Below are 25,993 nucleotides of genomic sequence, written 5' to 3' on the forward strand. Positions count from 1 at the left end.
TAGGACAACCTCCTGGGGTCCTGAGCGCTGCTGCTAGGTGAAGTCTCAACTGGTTAGTCACTCCAGGTTGGCTTGGATAGTATTTTAACAATTCAAAGCTAAAATACTGTGCCTGGAGAGGTAAAAGTCTTTTGTTACATTCTAGCTCAGCGTGGATTGCACTGCTTTAAAACTCTACCTTATAAAAAGACTTTGAGGTGAGCTGATTCTGAGTTTTGTATCAGTTTTACGGTACTCAATAAAGGAGCAACGCTCTCCCCCAACACTTGGGAACTAACCAGAATTCCCTGCTTCCTTTTTGCATATATATATATATATATATTTAACCTTAGTTTTTACAGTGAACTTGTATGGCTTTTTTTGTAATTAAGATATTAGTACCAGACCTAACTATAGTGTCACTTTAACCTTAGGTTTTTTCAGTGTGTGTTTGTGTGTGTGTGTATATGTATGCACAGACACACACACATTATTATACTTTGTCAAGCCATCACCACATCAGTATATGGAAGCAAGCCTCTTGGATGTGTTATGGGGTCATCCCCTGAATAAAGCAGCAATCATGTTATGATTAAACATTAAAACTAATAGAATCCAATACCATATTCAAAGACATTCATTATTAGCAAAAAGTATTGCAATGCTTGTCAATAAACCTCTAAATAAAGCATATGTATTCAAAACAAGAGCCATTCTTTTACAGTCCTCAGGCCACATAATATAGCCATAAGACTGGCTAAAAGGAATGCCTGCAATCCTCAGCTAAAAAGCCAAAGAATCTACAGCTCTGGGAATGCTTAGAACTATATATTTTTCCTGAGGTCATGATGTGTACACCCGAGGAAACATAGGGTTACTTTTAATAAATGAGTTATTGGGTGGCGTGAGGGGACTACTGCACTCCCTGCAGCAGCCCACAACATTTTTGTAGCATGTTGGTGGGGCCCCTGCACCAATTGGGGCTACACAAGCAAGAAATTGTATGCAGGTTAGCCCACAAAGGGCATTATGGAGAGCTCCTTGCTGGGAACAGTGAATAATCAATGAACGTCTCTGGCAGCTAATTTATTTTTTCATGTTGGTATTATGTCATGTTTTTCAGGTGCCCCTGTCCCACCCAAAATGCCTATAGCTGGCCATATTGTTCTGAGTGTGCAGGGAGAGACCCCAGGTCCCCCGTGGCCCCACCTCCTGCAGTGCATCGAAAGCCAGCCACACTTTTTTTGTAATATTATTGGGGGGTGCCCTGGTTCCATCTGGGGCACCTATCCATCAGATGCCCATTGGGGGCAACAGGGGGTGGCCAAAGCCCTCATGGCCCGCTGAATACTCAGTTAGCACTCCTCCTTGTGTGCCAGCAGGAGCTGGCTACACAAACTTCTGTGCAGTCCCACCCGGTGAGAGTAACCTTTCTTTATGTTCTGGTTGGGCGAAAGCAATTAAGTGTGCCCTGCCTGTGTAATTGCAGGCAGGAAAAAAACACAAGTATCTTTCATGTCCTGATAGATGGGATCCTTGGAACACCATACATGCATTGAGGCTCGGGGAATGAGGTGCCCAGTGCCATTAAATGCCTCTGGGACAAGGTACGCATGCCTTCCTCCCCACTATTATATATTAGAACAGTACAAACAAAATGTGCTGACCCCTCCTCCCAGGTCCTGGCCTATCTGTGAGGATTTTAATTAAAAATGGTACACAGCGCTTTAAAAAAAAAAAAAAAATGACTGTCCCACAGGACCCTAAAACAACTACTACTACTACAACTACTTCCATATATTTTTTTTTTATTTTGTCGATCTACCCTTCCCCCTTATGTCCTGCTTTTAGAACAGGGGTCTAAGACCTCAGGTACTGAAATTGCTCCTACAACATTTTTGTTAATGTTAGAGTCAGCCAATCAGAGTGCTTGTTCCAAAAATCCTCCTCAGCTAAGCAGAAGGCTAGAACTTTTGAATTTCAGCTCAACATTCAATAGATTACACATTTTGAACCATAATTTCTACAAAATCACTGAATGGATTTCCACTAAATCACAATAAATACACTGGGTAAATACCTAGCTTTCTGCAAAATTTGGCGCTGCCTAAAATTCCCTACGGAAATTGCATGGGAAAAAAGATGTTTGTTACCTCTCCTTTTTTCAGCTCTACTTGACGGATCACCCTGAAACTTTCCTAGAAAGAGCTGAGGTGAATTCACTTTTTTGTTTAGCTAGCAAAAGTTTTAGCAAAAAAAAAAATATCTTCCTATGCCAGACAGAAGCTTTTGTCTACGTGGCCATGCCTGTGCTCAGTGAGATCCACTTCAGGGCTTATGTACTGTGTTTGTGTCCTGCACCCACCTCCACCTTTCCCCCTCTGTTTGCCAGTATCTCTGCCTCTCACCTTCACCTTTTCCTACACCTTCTTCCCACTTCTGCCCACCCATGAACTTCCTGCAAGTCTCTCTGGACTGCAGGTTTTCCTGGAGACTGTGGTTCTGTGAGCATTACCCCATACCACTTGTCCCGGGCACCAAAATGAGTGTAAGTGGAAGAGGTTGTCAGGGGGCCCGAGTAATCCTACCCATCTCCATCTCTCTGGTGAAACTAAGCTGGAGACAGTGGTGGGGTGCTATTAGAGGCTGTGGCTCAGGGACCTCTGTTGGATATTTGGGGGTGGTAACGCTATCAGCTGTGTAAGATGCTGTGTCACCCAGTGGCGAGAGAGGTCGCCGTATGGGTGTGTAGTAAGGTGGAGGGCACTGGTTGGTCCATCACACGTTTCGGCAGATGGTCTGGTGAGCTATACTGAAGGGCGTGGGTTTTGGTCACTGGTGCTTAGTTCTGAGTCTACAGTGTATGCCCTTGATGTCCCATTCTCTCGGTTTCTTGCATGTTGGTGATATAGGGCAAGGACTGTGGTGTGACTTTGATGAAGGAGACTAAGGCTGGTTTTACACAAGGCAATACAAAGTCATATTTATTCTACCTCGTTGCTTCACTCCTTTGTGTTTCTGACATTTTGATGATTAATGGACTACCATCTAAGTACCTTCAGAGTACCTTCTAAGGATTTCCGATCCTGGCACCTAGCTATTAGCAGGCTTATTGTTGGCACACGGCAGCTGCAACAGCAGTGATTATGGGGGCTGACATTTCGGCTTTACAGAGTATTACTTGGTGAACAGCATGGGATGAAAACACACTATCAGCAGCAAAAGCTTTCTGGGTCGAGGTCTCAGCAGTCTGCAAGTCCACGAAAAGGACTCACACCTCTTCAGTACTTCAATCTACTAAAACCATAAATCTACAAATGAGAAAGCCTGCCAACTCCCACCGAATCCTTTCAATGTACTACTCCCAATAAGCCCAAACAACCTAATCAGCCCTTGCTTTCCAACTTTGATAAAAAGAAAGGAAGGAATACAAAGTTCAACATGGTTTCCACCTCAAAACATGGCAAACAACAACTAATTAAGCGATTGCTTTGATACTGGTAGTATGTTGGGAGTGGCCTCACTTCAAACCTAAACTGTTAGACCAAGTAGTGCTCCTCCAAATGCTATTGTCACTGTTGCCGAAATCAGCTTAATTTCACAGTCATTATTGATCTGTGGTTGTGATGATGCTGTTGATAAAATCTCTGCTGAGGCGAATAATGACAAAATCATAAGCAATCAGATAGATGGTAGCGAAGTTGCTGTCGTTGGCAATTGTGAGGTGGTGAACAATGCTCTAACTTCTCCTTCTGTTAGTTTTTCTTGACAGTTCCGATCTTTTCATTGAAATCGATCACCTTTCAGCTAGAGAATTATCCCACAATATTCCTTCCCTAAATCAATGTTCAATAGCAAGTTCACCTCTGAGCAACGATTTTGTTCATCAATTGAATGACGGACTGAGTCCTCCAATATATTCAGTTCTTAATGCAATGAAAGCGATTAGCTCAACTCTAACTATGATTTATGGAACTTTAATGATTCAATCATTGCTACTAGTTAAACAAGGGTCTTTGCTAAAGGTAAGGAAAGAAGATTTAACAAATCTGCAAGAAAGTTAAAAAATGTCAGACACTTGATAAAACTTTGAAAAAAGTTGAGCTGCTTCTAAATAATGTATTTCATATTGGCAATGTTACTGGCCTACTGCAACCTTTACCTATAAAGCTGACAGATGTTTTTGCTCCATTCCAGAGGGCAGATAACACAGGAAATAGCCTGTTAACAACTGGTACAGGTTGTTCATTTGAGAGCAATCCAATTTAATCAATCTACCAGACAGGATGGTGCCACTAAAAGGGAAGGAGAATATAGGAACGCTTAGTAATGTCCATTCTCTGGCCACTATCAATGAGACTTCCCGCGAAGGTTTTCTCCCCTTTGTAAGCAATTATTGACTAAAAAAGCTAAAGAAACTCAAAAAAACTTGGCAGCAGAAAATGCTATCCTACATGTGACTACTTCAACAAGTCCTAAATTATCTCCTTTATTTAAACAATCAGTTGCTGTAATTCAGGTTGTACAGGCAGCTACTTCTGCAACTAAAATTTCAGCCTCGACACCTTGTTCCTCAGATGCTCAACCATCGAAAGATTTTGGAACACGCTGAGCTCTTTTTCCTCTTTAATCATTTATAGCTGTGAACAAACCAACTTCCAGGTACAGCCAGGCTATAGCAAATCGTCCTAAAAATGAACTGATTAGCTCAAATAGACCTGAGGTTCGAACGGGTCCAATTCACAGATGACTGTTGATGAAGCAGAAAATGAAGGTTTTTGATTTATTAACGCATAAACGTAGTGCTGAAATAATCATGTGTGACATTAACCGAATTAATAAAGATTGTACGGGGACAAAATGTGCCCTCAGAGTAGTTGCCATCATTTATACGCGTGCTTTATATAATGTGGTGTATTAGAATTGCACTAATCCGACATAATCATAAACGTGTGCTACGGTTTGCTTATTTGAAATGCCTTAGCTTAGCATTACTTTAGCGGAGGCTTTGGCCTAGTTGCCTGGTCTCACGGTTTAAATGTTCGTATTTTTCCACTGTGCTATTAAACGTGTATTTCTGCTTGAAGCTGTACTTTTCCACAGAAACTGCTCACATGCTTATCTTAAAGTTGGTGCCAGCATGGCATATTTTCTCTTAAATTCAAGGTCGGCTTGCAGGTGCGGACAATGGAGCCTCTGAGAGTAAGCTAATCGAGAAACAATGTTGCAAATTGCGTACCCATCTCCAAGGATAATGTATGCTTAAGTAAAAGCTTGAGAACTGTCGTTTTTGATTGGTCAATTTGAAGCTAACCTATGAACCCTCCAATGGAGACCCTACAGGACTTGAACTGTTGTCTATAAAACCCAGGTGCACGAGAGGGGAGCTCTCTCTCTATCTTCGGACATCCCGCCATTTTGACTTCGTAGCTACTATGACCCATTTTGCTGCGACGCCATTTTTGAGAGACTTTGATGCTTTCTCTAGTCGAGAGAAAGAGACTTTAATGATTCTTGCCCTAGAGACTTTAACTTTGATTTGTCCCTTTGCATGAAGTAGTAGCCTTAACTTGCCGCCGTGAGGCAATTGCCCCGTTCACCCCTGCCCCTCTGTCCCGTCCCAAGCTGATCGAGAAACGGTACCTGTGAGACGAAGACTTCATTGATTGCTGATTGGAATTGGTAATTATGAAAGGGAATTGTACAATTGCATTGTGTTTCTTTTAGGTAACCAACTGCTGATTTTGAGAAAGACCCTAGCTAGGAGTTTTCTAAATTGATGTTGCCAAATCGTTTTTGCATGAAGTCCAACATGCTGATGCTAATTTGAGGTTAGACGAGGATTCCATATGTCGCACGATGCAATTTGAGATCTTGTTATGCTGACTAAATGTACGCAATTAGCCCATTACAGATTATCGTATTAGTGCTTTGCATTGCCACTATCGAATGCCTTGTGATTCAAATGCTACATAGATTACACTTGTTTCGACGTTATGGACAGCTATTAATGTTCATATATGTTTATCATTTGGTGTTGAGACACATCTATATCGTGCTAGCTTTGTTAATATAGGGAAATAAATTCACTAACTTTGCAATAAACTGGTGTGGTTATTCCTGACTGAAAGGTTAGGGTTCGCCGAAATGTATTCTGGATTAATTGTTAAGTGTTATGTTGTTCAAGGTGTTGCTTATGTTCGTTATTGATTATCGATTTAAGGTGATTGATCGATTAAGAGTACAGAGAGTTCCCACTTAGTCAAAAGATTCATCGACCTAAAGAGCATCCGAACATAGGTAAATTGTTACCACGTTCCGCTCTATCAGTAGATGGTAGCAGAGGACGGTTACGTCTTTTGGGACCCTGTACCATTAGAGTACATGGTGTCGAACTAACGGTTACGCATTTTGAGGCCTCATTCGAGAAGTTGAATTAGATTTTCTTGGATGAAAATAATTGACAAGATGATGATGGGCTAGGTCCACCGCGACTTTCCCGGGATCTCGAAGCTTGCGAATGGAGAGAAAGGAGATGTGGAAACAGCGTTGGCGGTACTAGTGATGGTATGAGTGAAGTTAGGGTTTTGCGCTTGCACAGCTTATTGCCGCAGGGTGTGTGAAAAGGTTGCGAGGGTTTTCTTTTAAGGATAGCGGAGGTGCGACTCCGAGTGTAGAAGTAGAGAAGTCGTCGAACTTCATAGAGATAGCGGAGGTGCGGCTCCGAGTGTGAGAGTAGGGAAGTCGTCGAACTTCATGTGCGTCTGGCGCTTTGTGCATAAAAAGGTCCACGTGGTTGTTGTTGTTGAGACGGGCCCTGCGAGGTCAAGAGACTCCGGAGTATGTTGATCCATGTTGTGGTCTGGGCGGTTTAGTAGGTTGATCGGGCGTGGTCAACGAGTGGGTACGTGTGTTAGGGAGTGATAGGAACTTCGACTTCGGGCTTTGACGAGATTCTAAGTGCACTAGAACAGATCATTGACAAGTTGAGAGTAGGTCTGCGGGTCAGATTTGCTTGCGAATGTGGGGACTGAGAAAGACCGAATAGCGGCCGAGGCTGGTGAAAGAGATCGAATAGTGGCCGAGGTTAGTGAAAAGTCCCTAAGGTCCTGAAGCGATTATGTTACCCTTCCTGTAGTAAACCGACAGATCTGTTTTAGTTTTTGGTAGCTCGCGATACATGCAAAAAGCTGTTACGGGAGGAACTGAGTGAAGGAGGATTAGCCGCGAGGCTTTGTCAGCCGCAGTGTGTGTGAGTGTGACGTCACTAAGAGCCGCGCTGGGATAGGTTGGTTAGAAAGAAGGGTCGCGCACGGATTGGACGCAGTCCGTGGCACTCGATTGGAAGGGGAAAGGCAGGTGAAGAGTATTCCGGGAATTAAAGTCACCTATTGATTACAAATCTTGTGGAATAACAGTGATCTATTGATTATAAACTTTGTGAATTAAAAGACGAGAAAATGAAATTCCTTAAAGCATTTAGGAGTGCGATGAAGGGGGAGACTTACATTAAAGCGAGCGTAGGAGAGGAAACGCCGCCCGAGGGTACACCAGCTTACATTGTAATGGAGGAAAAAGGGGTAGCTCCGTGCCTTTGGCTAAAACAATGGCACAAGTGGACAGAGAAACATGGGAGCGTAGCATTCCCGATACATGGGACATTCAATATAAGGGTCCTAGAGAATTTGAGATTCACGATGTATGACATGAAAGTACCTCCAAGGCCAGCACAGTTTGAGGCTCTAGCAATATGGGAACTCATGGCTAGGCAGCAACAGAAAAACAAGTTTGAAACAAGGATGAGGAAGGTAGAAAAGACACTAGCGGATGCTAGGTGGGATAATGCGCAGAAGGTGTGGAGGTCAGATGTATTGCAGGGAATAAAATTGTTCCCCGCAATTACTAAAGATGAAGAGGAGACAGGTAAGAAAGCTACCTGTAAGACAGACAGGAAGTGTTCCAAGGACAGAGAGGACGAGGAAAAGTTGAGAAAAGAAGAGGAGCTAGAGGATGAGGAATTGATAATGGAGTTGCTGAACGACCGTCCACCACCTTATGCAGAGAATGGACAAGGTCCAAGTACCAGTTCTGCCCCCCCGGCATCGGTACAGAACAGGGAAACGCAGAATACAGGAGTACCATCGGGATCTAAGGATCCGAGCTTACTGCTCACTCCACAGATACCGCAGATCAGGAGAATGTATCCAGATGTGCCCGTGTTGAAACCAGCAGAACACTATCAGCCGCAGATGTCAGGGTACTACAGCAGTGATAACAGTGGAGGAATGATTCTAGATCCAACCGTAAGGGGCGTACAGAATGGTTACAACCCAACAATGGCACAAGCTGAATCAACTCAGTTTATGATGCCTCAAAAGCAGATGCAGGGAGGAAGTGTTCATGCTCAAATGACGGGGAGTCAGATGGGCATGCCGGCAATGATGGCCCATAATATGGGGATGAACATGCCTCAGAATATGGGGAATGGACAAAATCCAGATGCGATATCACTGCCCATTACTGTAGGTCCAGTGGTACCTTTGTATAGTCAGCCTAACTTAGGTATGAGCAGTCAGGGACAAATGCTGCAGAATGGGACAGAAAGAAGGTGCCTAGAAAACACTCCAGGGATAACCCCGATAGTGGCTCAGCCAACTGGGTCTGGGTCCTTGATGGAGTTTAGTCCCGTATGCGCTCAGTCAACGCTGGTGAGGTCGAGCCCCCCACTGATAATACCTTTAACATCGAATACTGAAAAGTTGCCACAACCATCGATGGCAGTCGATGTGAATGCCACACTGATGGGGGTAAATGCGCAACAGCTGACACAGTGGTTCAACAGTTTAAATTCCACACAAAGCTCAGACAGTGGGAAAGGAGACGATTACTTGAGCAGGATGAGGCTGAACATGGAAGCACAAGAATTGGTGGAAGGGAATATGGGTGTGAACAGGTTAGAATCCTACACGGAAGAGGAGTTGAGGTATCTATGTCCAAAGATCACGAAAGAGGTAAACAAGGTACATAAAAGTTTGCAGGAAGTAGCAGACAGGAACGGGATTGACATAGGCAAGACGAAACACTTGAGCAGGAGCTATAGGTTGGATTTTGGGACCACAGATTTTGAACACATGAGATCAGCAGGCATGAAGGCACACCTTAGAGAATTGTTGCAGAGTGCCCAAGTGTGGAGGTGCTTAGACAAGTGGGAAAGCAGATGGGTGAAGAGGAAGGATAAGAGGAGGGACAGTGTTACAGAACACAATGAGAAAAGACCACAGAGCAGCGAGACCGTAACCATGTTACCAATGAGGGAGACAGCAGGAGGAAAGTTAGTACATGTACCATGGCACAGGAGTGATATTCAGTCTTTTACGAATGATTTTCCCAAACTGAGGGAGAAGCCGATCGAATGGTATCAACAGACTGATAGGTTTGTGAAGCTTGCCAAATGTCTCTGGGAAGACCTGAACACTTTATTCGAGATTGTGGTTCCGGCAGATTTGTGGGAGGATTGCAAAAGAGCTGTAGGTTGGCCGACAAGTGAACCAGAGAGAGACAGAGAGACGGGTGCGCCATCACCTATGGTGATGTGTCTGTACTATAAGGTGATTGAGCATTTGAAGACGAAGGTTGCCGTGAAAAATGTGGATTGGCAGAAAATCGATCGAACTGCCCAAGAGGCTAAAGAATCGATTCATAGTTACTATGAGAGGTTGTTGAAGGCGTTCAAGAATTACAGTGGCACGGAAGCAATCGAGGTGAAAGATATGCTTCATTTTGTGTTCAGATTTGTGGAAGGGCTGAGACCAGATATAAGTCAGATGATAAAATCGCATTTGATCTGCTGGCAGTCGAAACCGATTGATGAAGTCTTGACTTATGCGAAATACTGTAGCGACGAAATTGAGGTGAAACAGAAAATGCTGAAAGAGAAGGTGATGATGATGCAGCTTAAGGCGGCTCAGACAGGCTTACAAGGTCTGCAAGGACTGCAAGGGTTGCCAGGGATGCAAGGGTTCCAACAGCAGGTACCGCAACAGCAGCCGCAGTTGCAGGGAGGCATGGTGTTTCAGCAACAGCAGCCGCAGTTGCAAGGAAACATGGCGTTTCAGCCACAGGGCAGAGGCAGAGGCAGAGGAGGCTTTGTGAATAATGGTCCGGATTTGAACACTGTTGTGACAGGTGTGCAGGCAATGAAGAAAGTGATGCCATGTCACGCGTGCGGAAACGTAGGTCATTGGAAACGCGAGTGTCCGATGGTGGTGCAGGAAGGTGCAGGTGCAGGTGTAGGTGTTGGTCAGCAAAACAATGATGTCAATGCATTTCAGATAACGAGAGGACCGAAAATGAGGGGTCCAAACCCAAATTTTCAGACCATGAATCAATTGCAGGGATTACAACCTATGCAGCCGCAGCAGATGCAGATGCCCCGTGTGCAGATGACGCAAATGCAGCCGATGCAACAGCAGTTACCTTTGGTACCTAATCAGCAAATGCAAATACCTTTGGCACCAATGAGTCAGCAGCAAATGATGGTTCCTCCACAGGTAACGGGTCAAGTAATGAGCACAAACGGCACAGTACAACAGTTCCCATTACACAGTGAGAGTGGAATAAACAATGTATGGGAGAGTGAAAGTTCAGAAGAGGAAGGAGATTGTATGCTTGCGGCATCCCTAGAAGTTGATCAAAGGGGTCCGTACGTAGAGGGAAGAGTAATGGGTCATCGTGTCTCATTCCTGGTTGACACGGGAGCCACACGTTCAACAGTTAAGAGCAGTGAAGTACCAAATTTGCCACTCTCAGGGAGGACAGTTCAAGTGGTGGGAGTAGCAAACAGACATCTGACGAACCCAATAACAGATCCGATACCAGTCAACATTGGTAACTATCAAGGGGTACATCAGTTTGTAGTATGTGACTCAAGCCCGATTGCACTGTTAGGAAGAGACCTATTGTGCAAGTTGGGTTGTTCGATAATGTGCTCGAACGAGGGAATAACAATACAGACGAGCAGTGATGGGGAAGAAGAGGACAGTATAGAGGGCGATGAAATAGAAACAGTTGACGAAGAGTATCCTCTGATTTGTCTTTTACCAATGATAACTGAAGAAGATATCCCAGCAGAACTACGGGAAACAGTCGGAGAGAAAGTGTGGGACATGACAGGGAAAGAGGTGGGATTGATGAAAGGAGTAGAACCAGTAAAAGTGATGGTAAAGCCCAATGCGATCTTTCCCCAGACCCCACAATACCACATGCCACAAGATACCCTCATGAAAGTTGCCCAACTTATTGACGAATTCGTGAAGCAGGGAGTACTGAAAGAAGTATTAAGCAGCCCATGTAATTCACCGATAATGGGACTAATAAAGCCAAGTGGGAAAGTCCGACTTGTACAGGATTTGAGGAAAATAAATGACATCATAATAAAGTGCTGCCCTGTCGTACCGAATCCAGCTGTGATAATGTTTCAGATCCCTTGCGAAGCTGAGTGGTTCTCAGTCATCGATTTGTCACAAGCATTCTTTTCTGTGCCTCTTCATGAGGACAGCCAATTCCTCTTTTGTTTCAAATTCCTAGACAGAGTGTACAGTTGGTGCCGAATTCCTCAGGGGTTTTCTGAGTCACCGTCGATATTCAATCAGGTTCTAAAGAAAGACTTGGAAGAGTTAGAGTTGCCATACGAGTCAACCCTAGTACAGTACATTGATGACTTACTGGTTGCATCAAAGACAGAAAGTGGCTGCACAGCCGATACCATTGCTCTGTTGAACCATTTGGGAGGGAATGGACACAAGGTGTCTCCTTCCAAACTGCAGTTCTGTCAGAAGAAGGTGAAATACTTGGGTCACCAGATAGAGAAAGGGTCACGGAAAATAATGAAGGAAAGAATTACCAGTGTACTTCAAATGAGTCCACCAAAGACAAGGAAGGAGGTGAGGAAGTTTTTGGGAATGGTGGGATATTGTCGCCAGTGGATCCCCAACTTCTCGTCTCTAGCAAAGCCTTTACTGAAATTGACCCAGAAGGATGCCTTGGATCAGATCGAACTGAAAGGGGATGAGATGGATGCTTTTGTTGAATTAAAGGAGTGCATGTGCAGGGCTCCAGCTTTAGGTATGCCTGACTACACGAAGCCTTTCACATTGTTTTGTCATGAACGTGATGCATGTTCTTTGTCTGTCTTGACTCAAGCCCATGGTGGCGTAAACAGACCAGTAGCGTATTTTTCAGCTACTCTGGATCCGGTTGCAGCAGCACTCCCAGGGTGTTTGCGCGCCGTAGCAGCAGTTGGTATCAGCCTCACTCAGAGTGAAGGAATAGTGATGGGACACCCAGTAACAGTCATGGTCCCTCACTCAGTTGAGATACTTTTGACCCGCTCCCGAACGCAGCACATGACTGGAGCAAGACTCACAAGGTATGAAACGACTATTCTGGGCTCACCGAATGTGCAGCTGAAAAGGTGCACTACGTTGAATCCAGCTACCTTGCTTCCTGGAGAAAATGCTGAAATTGAGAACGCTGAAGACGTCGAGCATGACTGCCTTCAGGTGACTGAATTTTGCACAAAACCCCGACCGGACATCAAGGATACAAAACTTGATGAAAATGACCAAATTCTTTTTGTTGATGGTTCATGTCTAAGAGATGGGGTGGGAATTTTGAAAGCAGGATATGCTGTATGTACTGTAACAGGGGTCTTGGAAGCGGGATGGCTCCAAGGAGTCTATTCTGCACAAGTAGCAGAACTTGTAGCCCTTACTAGAGCATGTCAATTGTCTGCATTGATGAAAGTCACCATTTACACTGATAGCCAATACGGGTTTGGGATTGTGCATGACTTTGGACAACTGTGGTCACAGAGAGGTTTCCTGACTTCTTCAGGATCCCCAGTGAAAAATGGGGAGAGAATAAGGGAGTTGTTACATGCCATTCAAGTGCCAGCTGAAGTTGCAGTGGTAAAGTGCAGTGCTCACACGAAAGGACAGGACTATGTGTCTCTGGGAAACGCCTATGCAGATCAAGTCGCAAGATTTTGTGCCTTGAACTGTATATTGTTAAGGGATGATTGGAATACAATAAGTGAACCAGAACTCGAACCAGCTGAAGCATTTGCCTTGAAGGTCGTAGATACAATAGAAGAACTAAAAGCACTACAAAGTAATGTCAGGGAGGATGAAAGAGATTCCTGGATTAAATCACAATGCATAAAAAGACAAGACGAGCTATGGGTTTCACATGAGGGAAAATTTGTTTTGCCAAATAGTCTCTTATCACAGCTTGCGCGGTTCTATCATGGGCAAGCTCACCTAGGGAGAGATGCCATGATAAGATTGTTCAAAACTGATTGGTTTAACCCCAGATTTCGCCAAGCTGCGGAAGTAGTTTGCCATCGATGTGTCACTTGCCAACAGATGAACCCAGGAAAGGGAACAGTTGTGAACGCGAGCCACATTGGTAGGGCAAGCGGTCCTTTTAGTCGTATGCAGATGGACTTCATTGAGATGCCTGTGCATGGAGGTTTGAGATATGTGTTGGTGATTGTGTGCATTTTTAGTCATTGGATTGAGGCATACCCCACACGTAGAAATGACAGTCTTACAGTTGCCAAGCTATTATTGAGGGAGTTAATACCACGTTTCGGATTCACGATCTCTTTAGAATCAGATAGGGGAAGTCACTTCAACAACGAGGTGATGAAGTTACTTTGCGAAGCACTGAACATTGAGCAAAAGCTGCACTGTAGCTATCGCCCTGAAGCATCAGGACTGGTGGAGCAGATGAATGGTACGCTGAAATCGAGAATGGCAAAAATATGTGCATCAACAAATTTGAAATGGCCTGACGCATTGCCCTTAGTGCTAATGTCAATGAGAAACACTCCTGATAGGAAAACTGGATTGTCTCCGCACGAAATTCTCATGGGCAGGGCTATGAGACTTCCTGCAGTTCCCGCAAACATGCTTTTGAATATTACAGATGATATGGTGTTAGACTACTGCAAAGGTCTGGCTGACGTGGTTCGCTCTTTCTCTCACCAGGTGGAGGCGACCACCTTGCCACCGATCCAAGGTCCAGGACACGCACTGAAAGCAGGTGACTGGGTCGTGATAAAGAAGCACGTGAGGAAGTCGTGCCTGGAACCCCGTTGGAAAGGCCCTTTCCAAGTGATCCTGACGACAACTACCGCTGTGAAGTGCGCGGGGTTCCCAACTGGATTCACGCCAGTCATACAAAGAAGGTGTTGTGTCCCACAGATGAGGAAGTTGAAGCGCTGAAAATACCAGTGCCTGATAAAACGGTGCCGAGTGCTGAGACAGAACAAAAGCGAACTGAAAGCGAACAAGCAACAGCAGGAGAAAAAGAGATATTATTGGAGAACGAAGAGTCCGACTCACTTGGGGAAGACCAAGGAGAAAGTTCAGACAGCGACGAAGAAGCTGCAGGTGACAAAGAGCCTGAAGCCGCTGAGGGTAGCAAAAAGCCTGAAGCAGCTGAAGGTGACAAGGAACCTGAAGCAGCTGAAAGTGATACAGAGCCTGAAGAAAGTAACGGTGACGAAGGGCTCGAGGAGAGTGAGAAGGCAGGAGAGCCTGAGCAGAAGGGGGCTTTCCCAGAAACAGACGATACAGAAAAAGAAAAGGAAAACGGGACTAATTCCCCTGAAGGTGGGGACAAAGAAGAGCAGAACGAAAGAGTTCAAACCTCTACAGAAAAGATCGCAGGTCCATCAAACGGACACGGTGCAAAAAGAAGACTAAGTATCTCACCGATAAAGGAAAAGGGTAAAGAAGGTTTGAACGAAGGAGGAAGGCCGAAAGTGAAAGAGAAAAGAAAGGAAGTGACAGTCGTGGAACAATCGTCAAGTGAAGAAAAGGACTTGGCGAAGGAGGAGAGTGCCAGCGAAGCAGAATCAAAGAGAGAAGCAAAATTGAAAAGGAAAAGGATACCAAACAAGAGGTATTCCGGTCCTGAATGGGCATATGCAGTCAATGATGATTGGACTGATGAATTTGTATCTCTAAGCATCGAGAACGAAGAAGAAGAAGAGATACAAATAGAAAAGAAAAGTTTCATAGACTCTGTTGATTGAAACGGAAGTAAAGGATATTGCTTGTTGCAATCTAACGTGAGACAAACAACCAGCTGAGACATTGCTAAACCGAATCGAGACAAATGCTGCTAACCGATAAGTGACTGGCCTTTTAAAGAAGACGGTGTGAACATTGTGCTCGTTCAAGCTTTGTAACTGAATTGCTAAGTAGTTTCATTTATAAGTGCTTCTAGCTCTCTGATTCTATACAGATCATGCCTGGGTACGCTATGCAAAACAATAGAAAGAAGTATTGTAAATACGTGTGTATAGGCTTGGTACTAACATGTGTACTAATAATAATGGCAATTGTGTTTGGAATGCATGGAAAGGGTGAGAATGAGACTATTGCTGCTTCTACTATTATTCCTGTTACTGTCACTGAACTAACACCATTGAAAAGGCTAGCAATGGATGAGAGGCTCTTGCATGATAAGAAGGAGCTTTCGTATAACGTTTTCTATCGCTTGCTAACAGAGTATGTTGAGACTATGGATGCGAAAGATTGTTATGTGTGTACCCAGATACCGACATCAGTAAAGGAAGGGGTGACTTATCACCACATGCCTCTTACATACGGGATTACATGTAGTATAGTAATGTCTAGGTTTTATGGTCAAGCTAACATACAGTATTTTTTCTCAAATTATGATGTTACCTTTGCTTATGTTCCTATAATAGCGCAGCTAAGCGAGACTGCAAAATATTGGGATTACAAAATCATGAGGGATTTTTTTGAGCCAATGCAACCTTTTGAAACGGCTCATGCTCATAGGGAGAACCTTACTTGCTCCGTCTCTGCTGTAGAAATAAGCTTTTTAGATCGCACAGATGATAGAAGGGCTCAAATGAAGGCGAAGTTAGAAAAAGAACTGCATAAGAGGACTTCAGTAGACAATTATGATTTTGCTGCTATAAAGACACAAGGGAAAATAGCTTTAGATGCTTGGCATGTAGGGAAGTTTTGTATATATCGAGGTGAATCTTACTATGACAATATTTTTGTAGGAGCGAGTGAATGCAAACATACGTTTATTTTTAAGGCCAAATGGACATTCATGATGGACGGACTTGACCCTGTCATTCCAGGGGTGTATTACATTTGTGGGCATAATGCCTATTATCGTCTTCCAAAGGGATGGTGGGGAAGATGTTATTTGGGTATAGTGTTTCCAAAGGTTTATCAGCTGGATGACATATTCGTGATTAAAAAGACACCTGGATCCCATCGTATCCAGAAAAGAGAGACCGCAGCTGCTGTGGTAGGTGATATATTTGGAGCCATGATTCCTTCATTAGGGGTTGTGCTGAATTCCATCAAAATAAGAAAGTTGTCTACTATAGTGGATAACATGCTGACAAAGTTTTCAGGTGCTATAATCCTGATGGATGCTGAACTTGCAGCGGAAAGAGCTATGACTCTTCAAAATAGGCTTGCTTTAGACATTCTTTTAGCAAAGGATGGAGGCGTTTGCAAAATGATTGGTGCACGTCACTGCTGCACCTATATACCTGATAATAGTGTGAAGATTAAAACTATGCTTGCTAATCTAACAAAAGAAAGTGCAGATTTGAAAGAACTGAAAGAACCCGGAGTGTGGGAGAAGGTTGGAAATGGACTTGCTTCAGTGGGACATTGGATTGGGGGAATTTGGAATGGGATATTGTTGAAAATAATAGAAGGGATATTAATAGTGATAATTTGTGTATTTGGAATTTGGGGAATAAAAAGGGGAATAATAATGATTATGGAGAGAATTAAAAGAAGAAAGGAGGAGAAAATAATGAAAAGAATGTCAGAAGAATATAAAGCGCAAACTAGGGGAACTAAAAGGAAAAGGGAGCTGACAGAATTTTAATGGGATAAAATTTGTGGGCTAAATTTGTATGATGACAAGTAGTCATCAGAGGGGGGATTGATGAAGCAGAAAATGAAGGTTTTTGATTTATTAACGCATAAACGTAGTGCTGAAATAATCATGTGTGACATTAACCGAATTAATAAAGATTGTACGGGGACAAAATGTGCCCTCAGAGTAGTTGCCATCATTTATACGCGTGCTTTATATAATGTGGTGTATTAGAATTGCACTAATCCGACATAATCATAAACGTGTGCTACGGTTTGCTTATTTGAAATGCCTTAGCTTAGCATTACTTTAGCGGAGGCTTTGGCCTAGTTGCCTGGTCTCACGGTTTAAATGTTCGTATTTTTCCACTGTGCTATTAAACGTGTATTTCTGCTTGAAGCTGTACTTTTCCACAGAAACTGCTCACATGCTTATCTTAAAGTTGGTGCCAGCATGGCATATTTTCTCTTAAATTCAAGGTCGGCTTGCAGGTGCGGACAATGGAGCCTCTGAGAGTAAGCTAATCGAGAAACAATGTTGCAAATTGCGTACCCATCTCCAAGGATAATGTATGCTTAAGTAAAAGCTTGAGAACTGTCGTTTTTGATTGGTCAATTTGAAGCTAACCTATGAACCCTCCAATGGAGACCCTACAGGACTTGAACTGTTGTCTATAAAACCCAGGTGCACGAGAGGGGAGCTCTCTCTCTATCTTCGGACATCCCGCCATTTTGACTTCGTAGCTACTATGACCCATTTTGCTGCGACGCCATTTTTGAGAGACTTTGATGCTTTCTCTAGTCGAGAGAAAGAGACTTTAATGATTCTTGCCCTAGAGACTTTAACTTTGATTTGTCCCTTTGCATGAAGTAGTAGCCTTAACTTGCCGCCGTGAGGCAATTGCCCCGTTCACCCCTGCCCCTCTGTCCCGTCCCAAGCTGATCGAGAAACGGTACCTGTGAGACGAAGACTTCATTGATTGCTGATTGGAATTGGTAATTATGAAAGGGAATTGTACAATTGCATTGTGTTTCTTTTAGGTAACCAACTGCTGATTTTGAGAAGGACCCTAGCTAGGAGTTTTCTAAATTGATGTTGCCAAATCGTTTTTGCATGAAGTCCAACATGCTGATGCTAATTTGAGGTTAGACGAGGATTCCATATGTCGCACGATGCAATTTGAGATCTTGTTATGCTGACTAAATGTACGCAATTAGCCCATTACAGATTATCGTATTAGTGCTTTGCATTGCCACTATCGAATGCCTTGTGATTCAAATGCTACATAGATTACACTTGTTTCGACGTTATGGACAGCTATTAATGTTCATATATGTTTATCATTTGGTGTTGAGACACATCTATATCGTGCTAGCTTTGTTAATATAGGGAAATAAATTCACTAACTTTGCAATAAACTGGTGTGGTTATTCCTGACTGAAAGGTTAGGGTTCGCCGAAATGTATTCTGGATTAATTGTTAAGTGTTATGTTGTTCAAGGTGTTGCTTATGTTCGTTATTGATTATCGATTTAAGGTGATTGATCGATTAAGAGTACAGAGAGTTCCCACTTAGTCAAAAGATTCATCGACCTAAAGAGCATCCGAACGTAGGTAAATTGTTACCACGTTCCGCTCTATCACTGTCAAAGACAATACTGAGAACTGAGTCAGCTCGGCTCAGCCTTTAAAAATGCAGCCATCTACGATCCGGCCAGTGAACTCTATCTCGCCTAACTCTGCTGAACCTTCCTCCTATAATTTAAACACCACAATAATTAACAGTTTACGTTCAAAAGCCCTTTCAAGCCATTTTTTTCATATTGATAAATCGGATTCAACCACTAAGCAAAACAGCAACTCGGCTGTAGGGATTAATCCAACTCTTCCATCTGGTCCTATAATCTTCCACCTGACAACCAATTGCAGGCTATATCACGTTTTCCAAGTCCCGTAGAGAACACCATAAAAAGATACTGGGCTCACAACAGAAATCTGGAATCAGCAGTGCTGGATCTCTCTCTTCTGTGCTCCTCTGAAGGCTGTGATGACATCCTAAATCATCAAAATATATTAAAACTTCTGAATTGCTTGGCACAAATTAATGGGATCAACTCTAACAACCTATAAAGTGTTAAATTGTTAGGTAGGGCAAAAGTAACAGTTAAACAACTTGCACCAGCTGGGCTTTAGCGCAAATTAACGCATGACTTTTGGAAAGATGGAATGATCTAGCAACATGGGGGATTCGAGTCTCTCAAATATAGAAACATAAGTACCCCAAAGTTTCAAGGATCAAGAAAGAAGCTAATTCACCTCGCTCGGATGCTTCTTATTTGATCACAAACTGTCACTGTAAAGGGGCCTGACTCACCATGAATAAACCAGGTAGCTAATGAATAGCGTCTGACAATAACTCTGATTCAAATTGACGATAGCCTTACCACAGTCAAAAGACTCGAGTCTCTTCAAAGCGAGAAGGATCATACAATCATCCTAGCAGCAGTCTTATGCGTGGCCGGATCCATGCTGATGAGCTATTGATCTTCTTTTGGAATACTATGGGTTTAGGCAACGGAATCTCAGTAGTGCGGTACTCGATAACTTCTTACGTAACCATCTTGTGCTTTGTCTCCAGGAAACGTGGAAAACCTCATCTTTTACTTTTACAAAATTTTCAAGTTTTGAAAAGCTTGCTACCAAATCAAAATGTGAACACCAAGTGGCGGGCTTCTTTCCATGATAAACAATAACTTGTCAATGAAAGCTTCATCCCTCTCAATTGAATCAAAGGAAATGCTAGTGGTTTTGCTAACAACCAAAGAAAAAAATCCCTTCTTGTTATTAATATTTATTTCGATCTGTCTCTACAAACAATGGAAATAAAATTTTGTGCCATCTTAGAAGAACGCAACAAAATACTAGATGATTGTGTCAGCTCTATCCATATCATTACATGACAGCCTACGTCTTATTCAATCACCTGGCACAAAAGAGGATTCTCTCAACACAATTTATAATCTCAGTCCTCTCCAGACCAACAGGAGCAAAACTGAGCCACCAGCAATTATCTGTTCAACTTATTTTCAGACAAAGCATTCTGCTCATTAAACCAATTTATGTAACTAAGAATTACTTTTCTGCTATTAACTATACATATTTTTTATATTCACTTTATTTTATTTCTGTCACAGTGGGCCAGAGTACTCCACACAAAAAAGATAGGACAGCCCTATCTTTTTATATGTGGAGTCTCCGCCACGAGTGCGGAGGCGCCGCAGTCATAAAATTGCTATTAGTAAAATGATACCTGTAGTTTGTGAATATAAAAAGAATTATAAATCAGACCCAAACTTTTTATTTCAGGAAATGTCAGACTTTTATCTGGGAACAAAATGATTGCGTTGTATAATATTTTGACAGCTGACATTTGAGTGATAGTGTAAATTGGACCATGGACAAGTATTGCTTACTTCCTTCTGTGCAGAGTGGGATGTGGTTCAATATGCCTGGTATTTTGTGCTCCTTGCAACTTCCCTTAGTTGGATTTCAGCTAAAAAGGACAAACTTAAATGAGTTCTCATGCCCAAAGAAATGTTGATCTACAACGTATGCCAAAGCTTCTTACCATAGGCACAGTTTGTGCACTATGATTATGTCTCAAATTAGTGAGAGACCTAATGATATTTGTGTCCAAATATTTGTATAAATCATGATATCCGGCCTCAGGAATTAGAACTTGATTGTGTAGCAAATTATTTGATATTGATATAAACCTTCACCCTATCACCATTATTACAAGGGGAACTTAACTTTAGAAATTAAATTAATCACAGTTTGTGTTGCAGTAATCTGTGGCAGCGCAAGACAGAGGTTGCTGATCTATGTGTGCACACATTTTAGTTTTGGGGTATTGTTTTTATAAGAGGGAAGAACATTTACTATGTTGTGCATGCATACATATTGTCAAGGTACACAGATGTAGAGTTAAGAATAGTAAATTTCTACTTAGTAATACATAATTTCACTGCAAAAACAAGGGTTACAGGGACGTTATAGTTAGGAAATAGAATTTAAAAAACATAGAAATTCACTTAAAAAAACAAAGGTTACAGGGACGTTTTAGTTAGGCTCACATTTTAAACATACAAAACCATAGAAATTCACCTGTTATAGTTAGAGTTATCTCAAGTAACTATAACTCAAGTCCTAAGGTAATTATAACTCATGCCCCCGCCATGTACAGTGGTTTCATCAAACATTTTACTACAAATATTCATTGATATTATCAATGATGTTATCAAATATGTCATGATTGCCATAATTTGTGGGGTAATTAGCAATGCATGCAAGAGCAGGAGTTATAGTTACCTTAGGGCACAAGTTAAAGTTACTTGAGATAACTCTAACTATAACAGGTGAATCTCTGTGGTGTGGTACATTTAGAATATGAGTCTAAATTTGATTTCCCTGTAATCTTAAGTTTTTTTAAGTGAATTTCCATATTTTTTTAAATCTATTTCCTATCTATAACATCCCTTTGTTTTTTTCAGTGAATTTTTCAGTGAAAGTAATTTTTATTAATATATGTTAATCCAACCACCATGGCGCAACGGTTGGCTGCAGGGCCTGGCCTGTGCGTCCAACCCCCTATGACCACTCACCCTTGCTTGCGGAAGCAATATTTTCATCTGTTTCCCTGCACAAATATTTGTGTGCAGGGAAACAGATGAAAACTTCACTTTTTGCAAGTGAGAGATGTTTGAAAGCTCTCACTTGCAGAAAGTGAAGTGTTTGCTTTCACTTGGTGGGAGCTTTTAAAGCTCCTGCCAAGTCAGAGCAAACAGCCATGTCCCGGGGGTGGGCACCCCAAGACATAGCAGGAGCTGCCCCAGGAGGGAGGCAATCCTCAGGGCTATCTATGGCTCCTCGAAGGGGGACATGTGGTCTCCCACCAATGTAAAATAGCCCTAAGAAGGTGGTGGTCCCCAGGGCTGTGGGTGGGGGGGCATGTGGCCCCCGCATTGCTAGTGAGTTTTTAATTGTTGGCAGAACAACATCATGTTCCAGTTTAGACTCCAGTCATTTGTGAGAAAGTGAGTGAGTTCCTTAATGTAGTGTCACACAGCTGTAAACATTGTGTCACTAAAGGGCCAGAGTAGCACCTCTCTTCAGTGACGGTGGTAGAGAACAAGTGTCTGCCATCACATCAGTATGGTGCTGGTTTTATTAATTTTCAACCCAGCTGGTGAAAGAGTGCAACTCTAATAATCCTTGTCATCATCTAATGCATTTTGATATCATTCTATATTTTTCTAAAGAGGAGATAGACTTGGAGACAGAGTAAAATGCACAATTTTAAAGACATACAAAATACAACCATATGCAGAACATTCAACAACTTAAACTACTTTGGTACACTGAAAGGGAAACAAAAGCTTTTCAATATGAAGTAGAACAACAATACTCTACTAATTACTCCAGAGGCCCAAAACAGCAGGGGAGTGACATCTGGGCAGGAGCAGAAGCATGTTTCTAGATTATGGGTAAACAATGACATGTTAAAGGTCCTAGAAAATAACCAGCCCCAGTCCCAAAGGTGCTTAGTGATAGCCCAGTAGGAAGTTCATCAGCGTGACCTTTTATCGAGAATGAGAGAGATGCATGAATACAAGTTTACAATGCTGATTGAGAGAAGTCTTAGAAAAGTGGTACTTAAGCTGTAGTCCGGAGACCACTAGAGGCCCAAGAAGCCATAGGAAGGAGTCCATGGCTGCCTAGAAAATTAAATATTATTAACAGAATAACAACGTTTATATAAATAAAGTAGCAAAATTGAACATTATAACATTTAAAACTTTCTCTAAATGTGAAGAAATTTGAAATTGACTGTTAAGAATTAAGTTAGTATCCACCGATTGATTTTTGAGAGCAGTGCATATGCATCAAACAGAATATAGCGTGGGCGATGGTTGGCTTCAATTGTTTTTGGAAAGCTCCAAACTACCCCATTAAATTAACATTTTGACTTTTTTATATTTCTTTGTGCAATAAATAAAATATTTGAAGCGTATTCATTTGTTTGATGAATACTTGTTTCTGTGTTTTTGTGTATTTGTTTGCAGCTCAAATCATCGAAGATTCTTAGCTGGGGTTCCTGTCTTCCAATAATTCCTCAGTGGGTGTCCCCGGATTACAGTACTGATTCACTGGGGGTCCACGGTTTCAAGAAATGACTAAGTAGGGCTCCACAGACGGCTAAAGGCTAAGGGCCAGATGTACGAAGCCTTTTGCATGTCGCAAACTGCGAAAAACGCAGTTTGCGGCATGCAAAAGGCCGAACGCGATGCTCATCCCCAAATTGCGAGTCGGTACCGACTCGCAATTTGGGAATGCGACTCGCAAATAGGAAGGGGTGTTCCCTTCCTATTTGCAACCACATCGCCATTCAGAGTTGCTTTGTGACCGCGAATGCGGTCGCAAACCAACTCGCAGTTACCACCAGTGTCACACTGGTGGTAACTCATTCGCAAAAGGGAAGGGGTCCCCATGGGACCCCTTCCCCTTTGTGAATGCCGAAAAAAACGAAACCAAATGGTTTCGGTTTAGTTTTCATTTTGCAGCTCGTTTTCCTTTAAGGAAAACGGGCTGCAAAATGAAAAAAAAACCTGCTTTATTGACAGAACAGTCACAGACATGGAGGTCTGCTGACTACAGCAGGCCACCATCCCTGTGAGTGCAGGGACTCGCTATGGGGTCGCAAACTGCGACCCACATCATGAATATTGATGAGGTGGGTCTTTGTGACCCCATAGCGAGTCGCAGAAGGTGTCTGAGACACCTTTCTGCATCCAATTTTGCGAGTTGCAAATTGCGAGTCAGTCAGACTCGCAATTTGCAAGTCGCAAAATTGGAGTTTACTACATCTGGCCCTAAGAACCATTGCCTTAGACAACTTCCAGAAATATTGAGCGAACATTTACTGAATTTACATTCAACTCCCTTCATTTGTTACTTTTAGAACAACTCTGGGTTCTTGTATTTTTCAAGAAGAAACATTAGCGCAGAGAGTAATAAGAACCACGTATGGAACTGCTGCTTTCCTGCTCAGGCAGGTTGGGTTTAGGAAGCAGATCCTGAATTCCTGGACTGTGTACTACTCTGGCATAGGGACACTCTGAATTAGAAGCACTTACCTGGGATTATATGACGGAACACCGAATTAAAAACAACTACTAACCTTAACAACGAGGTCGGAACACCGACCTCGTCCTTACTACTAATGATTTTACCACGAATGCCTTAACAACGATATTTCGTTGTAGAGGCATTCCTGATAAAATCATTAGCAATAGGCACCATTCACCCTACATCCCTCAACCCACCCCCCCAACCCCACCCCAAAACCTAAAACCCGCTGACCCCCCACCCACTCCCCAAAACCAAAAACGCCCCACCCCCAACCCCACCCTAAAACCTAAAACCACCCACCCACTCCCCAAAACCAAAAACGCCCCACCCCCCCAACCCCACCCTAAAACCTAAAACCCCCTGACCCCCCACCCACTCCCCAAAACCAAAAACGCCCCACCCCCTCAACCCCACCCCAAAACCTAAAAACCCCTGACCCCCCACGCCCTCCCCAAAACCAAAAACGCCCCACCCCCCCAACCCCACCCCAAAACCTAAACCCACCACTTACCTTCGCCAACTCCCTTCTTTGTACCTTAACCTCGCATGTTCGTTGCTCAGAACATACGTAGTTAAGGCACAAAAATACGAAGTCGTGGTTAAAAAAAGCGTTGTTACGCTTTCGTTAACCACGACTTTCGTAATAAAAAAGTCGTAAAAAAGGATGTTTACCCTTACCTGGCTGTGAAGCACGAAGGCTGTGTGGCCGTATCTGCAGGCAGGAGGTATTCCAACATACAGAGGCATCTTCCATTTCATCTTTGCTGTCCACAACAAAAGGCAAAGTTAACACGTTACGCTCCAGATTGGCTTAGAGGGGTAGAAATAAAATCAGAGGAAATGGATTGATGAATAATAATAAATGCATTACGGTGACTTGTGACATTTCTATTACCCCTTTGAATGTCCCTAATGAATGGACCTTGAAAGGCTGAATTCATTTTCGTTATAACCTTTTTTATCACTACGCTCTTACTAGAGTCTCATAAGTGGCTGAAGCTGTATCACCATCTTCAAATACAAGAAGGCAACACACAGAAAACATTCTGGGTAAGATTTAAGAGCCCCTTGCACATATATTGCCACACTAGCATAATTTTTTTACGCAAATGTGGCGATATTATGACAAAAACGCTGCACTATATTTACATGCATGCATTGCACTACTATGTAACTCCTTGTGCCACCTTATGCCTGTGCAGGCATAATGTATGCAAAGGGGGGGGTGTTCCCCCGTTAAGGGGCCTGCAAAAATGGCACAAGGAAATCTAAAAGATTTCTTTGCTCCATTTTTTTCTGCATTTTTAACTCCTGCTCAGAGCAGGCGTTAAAAGGGGGCACACCATTGGTTACAATGGGCCTCTGTATACTGTTCAAGGTTCGCGCCAACATTTTGGCGCTAAACCTGTACAGTACATCAATAGCATAAAAAATTCTGATGCTGTTGCCCCATACCCTGCACCATGGGGCGCCGTATTTTAAATATGGCACACACATTGCACGGCGCATGCATGGTGGCGGTAGGGGGGCAATAAGGGATGCAAGAAAAGTGGTGCAGAAGTGGCGCTGCACTGGATGCAGCACCACTTTTCTTAAATATGCCCCTCTGTTTATTATTTATAGTTGACATAAAGCTCATGCAAGAGTATTTCTGAAAGCTCCAAATTATGTGTCAAAAATATTCATATAGTTTGACCTCGTCACATTTGCCAAAGAAAGATATGCCAAGAGGTAAATACCACACCTCACAATTAAAACATTCTCGTTGGGTAAGAAAGAAAAGAGCAGTAAAGAAATGTCAACCAAAAGTCGTAAAACTGAATACTGAAAAAAAAGCATTGACAAAGCTCAAAGGTCGAAAATACCACCTT

The 25,993-nt window shown here is 42.8% G+C and overlaps 1 protein-coding gene across 1 annotated transcript in view; it reads right to left on the reverse strand.

The window, feature by feature from the left end:
- LOC138287249 (rab9 effector protein with kelch motifs-like) overlaps positions 1-25,993 on the reverse strand; it is a 392,655-nt gene that overhangs the window by 117,725 nt on the left and 248,937 nt on the right. Inside the window, exon 12 of the mRNA XM_069227612.1 lies at positions 24,801-24,886. Coding sequence (XP_069083713.1) covers positions 24,801-24,886 — 86 coding nt within the window. The remainder of the gene's footprint in view (positions 1-24,800; positions 24,887-25,993) is intronic.

Source organism: Pleurodeles waltl, chromosome 1_1, assembly GCF_031143425.1.
Source record: "Pleurodeles waltl isolate 20211129_DDA chromosome 1_1, aPleWal1.hap1.20221129, whole genome shotgun sequence".
Classification (NCBI taxonomy): domain Eukaryota; kingdom Metazoa; phylum Chordata; class Amphibia; order Caudata; family Salamandridae; genus Pleurodeles; species Pleurodeles waltl.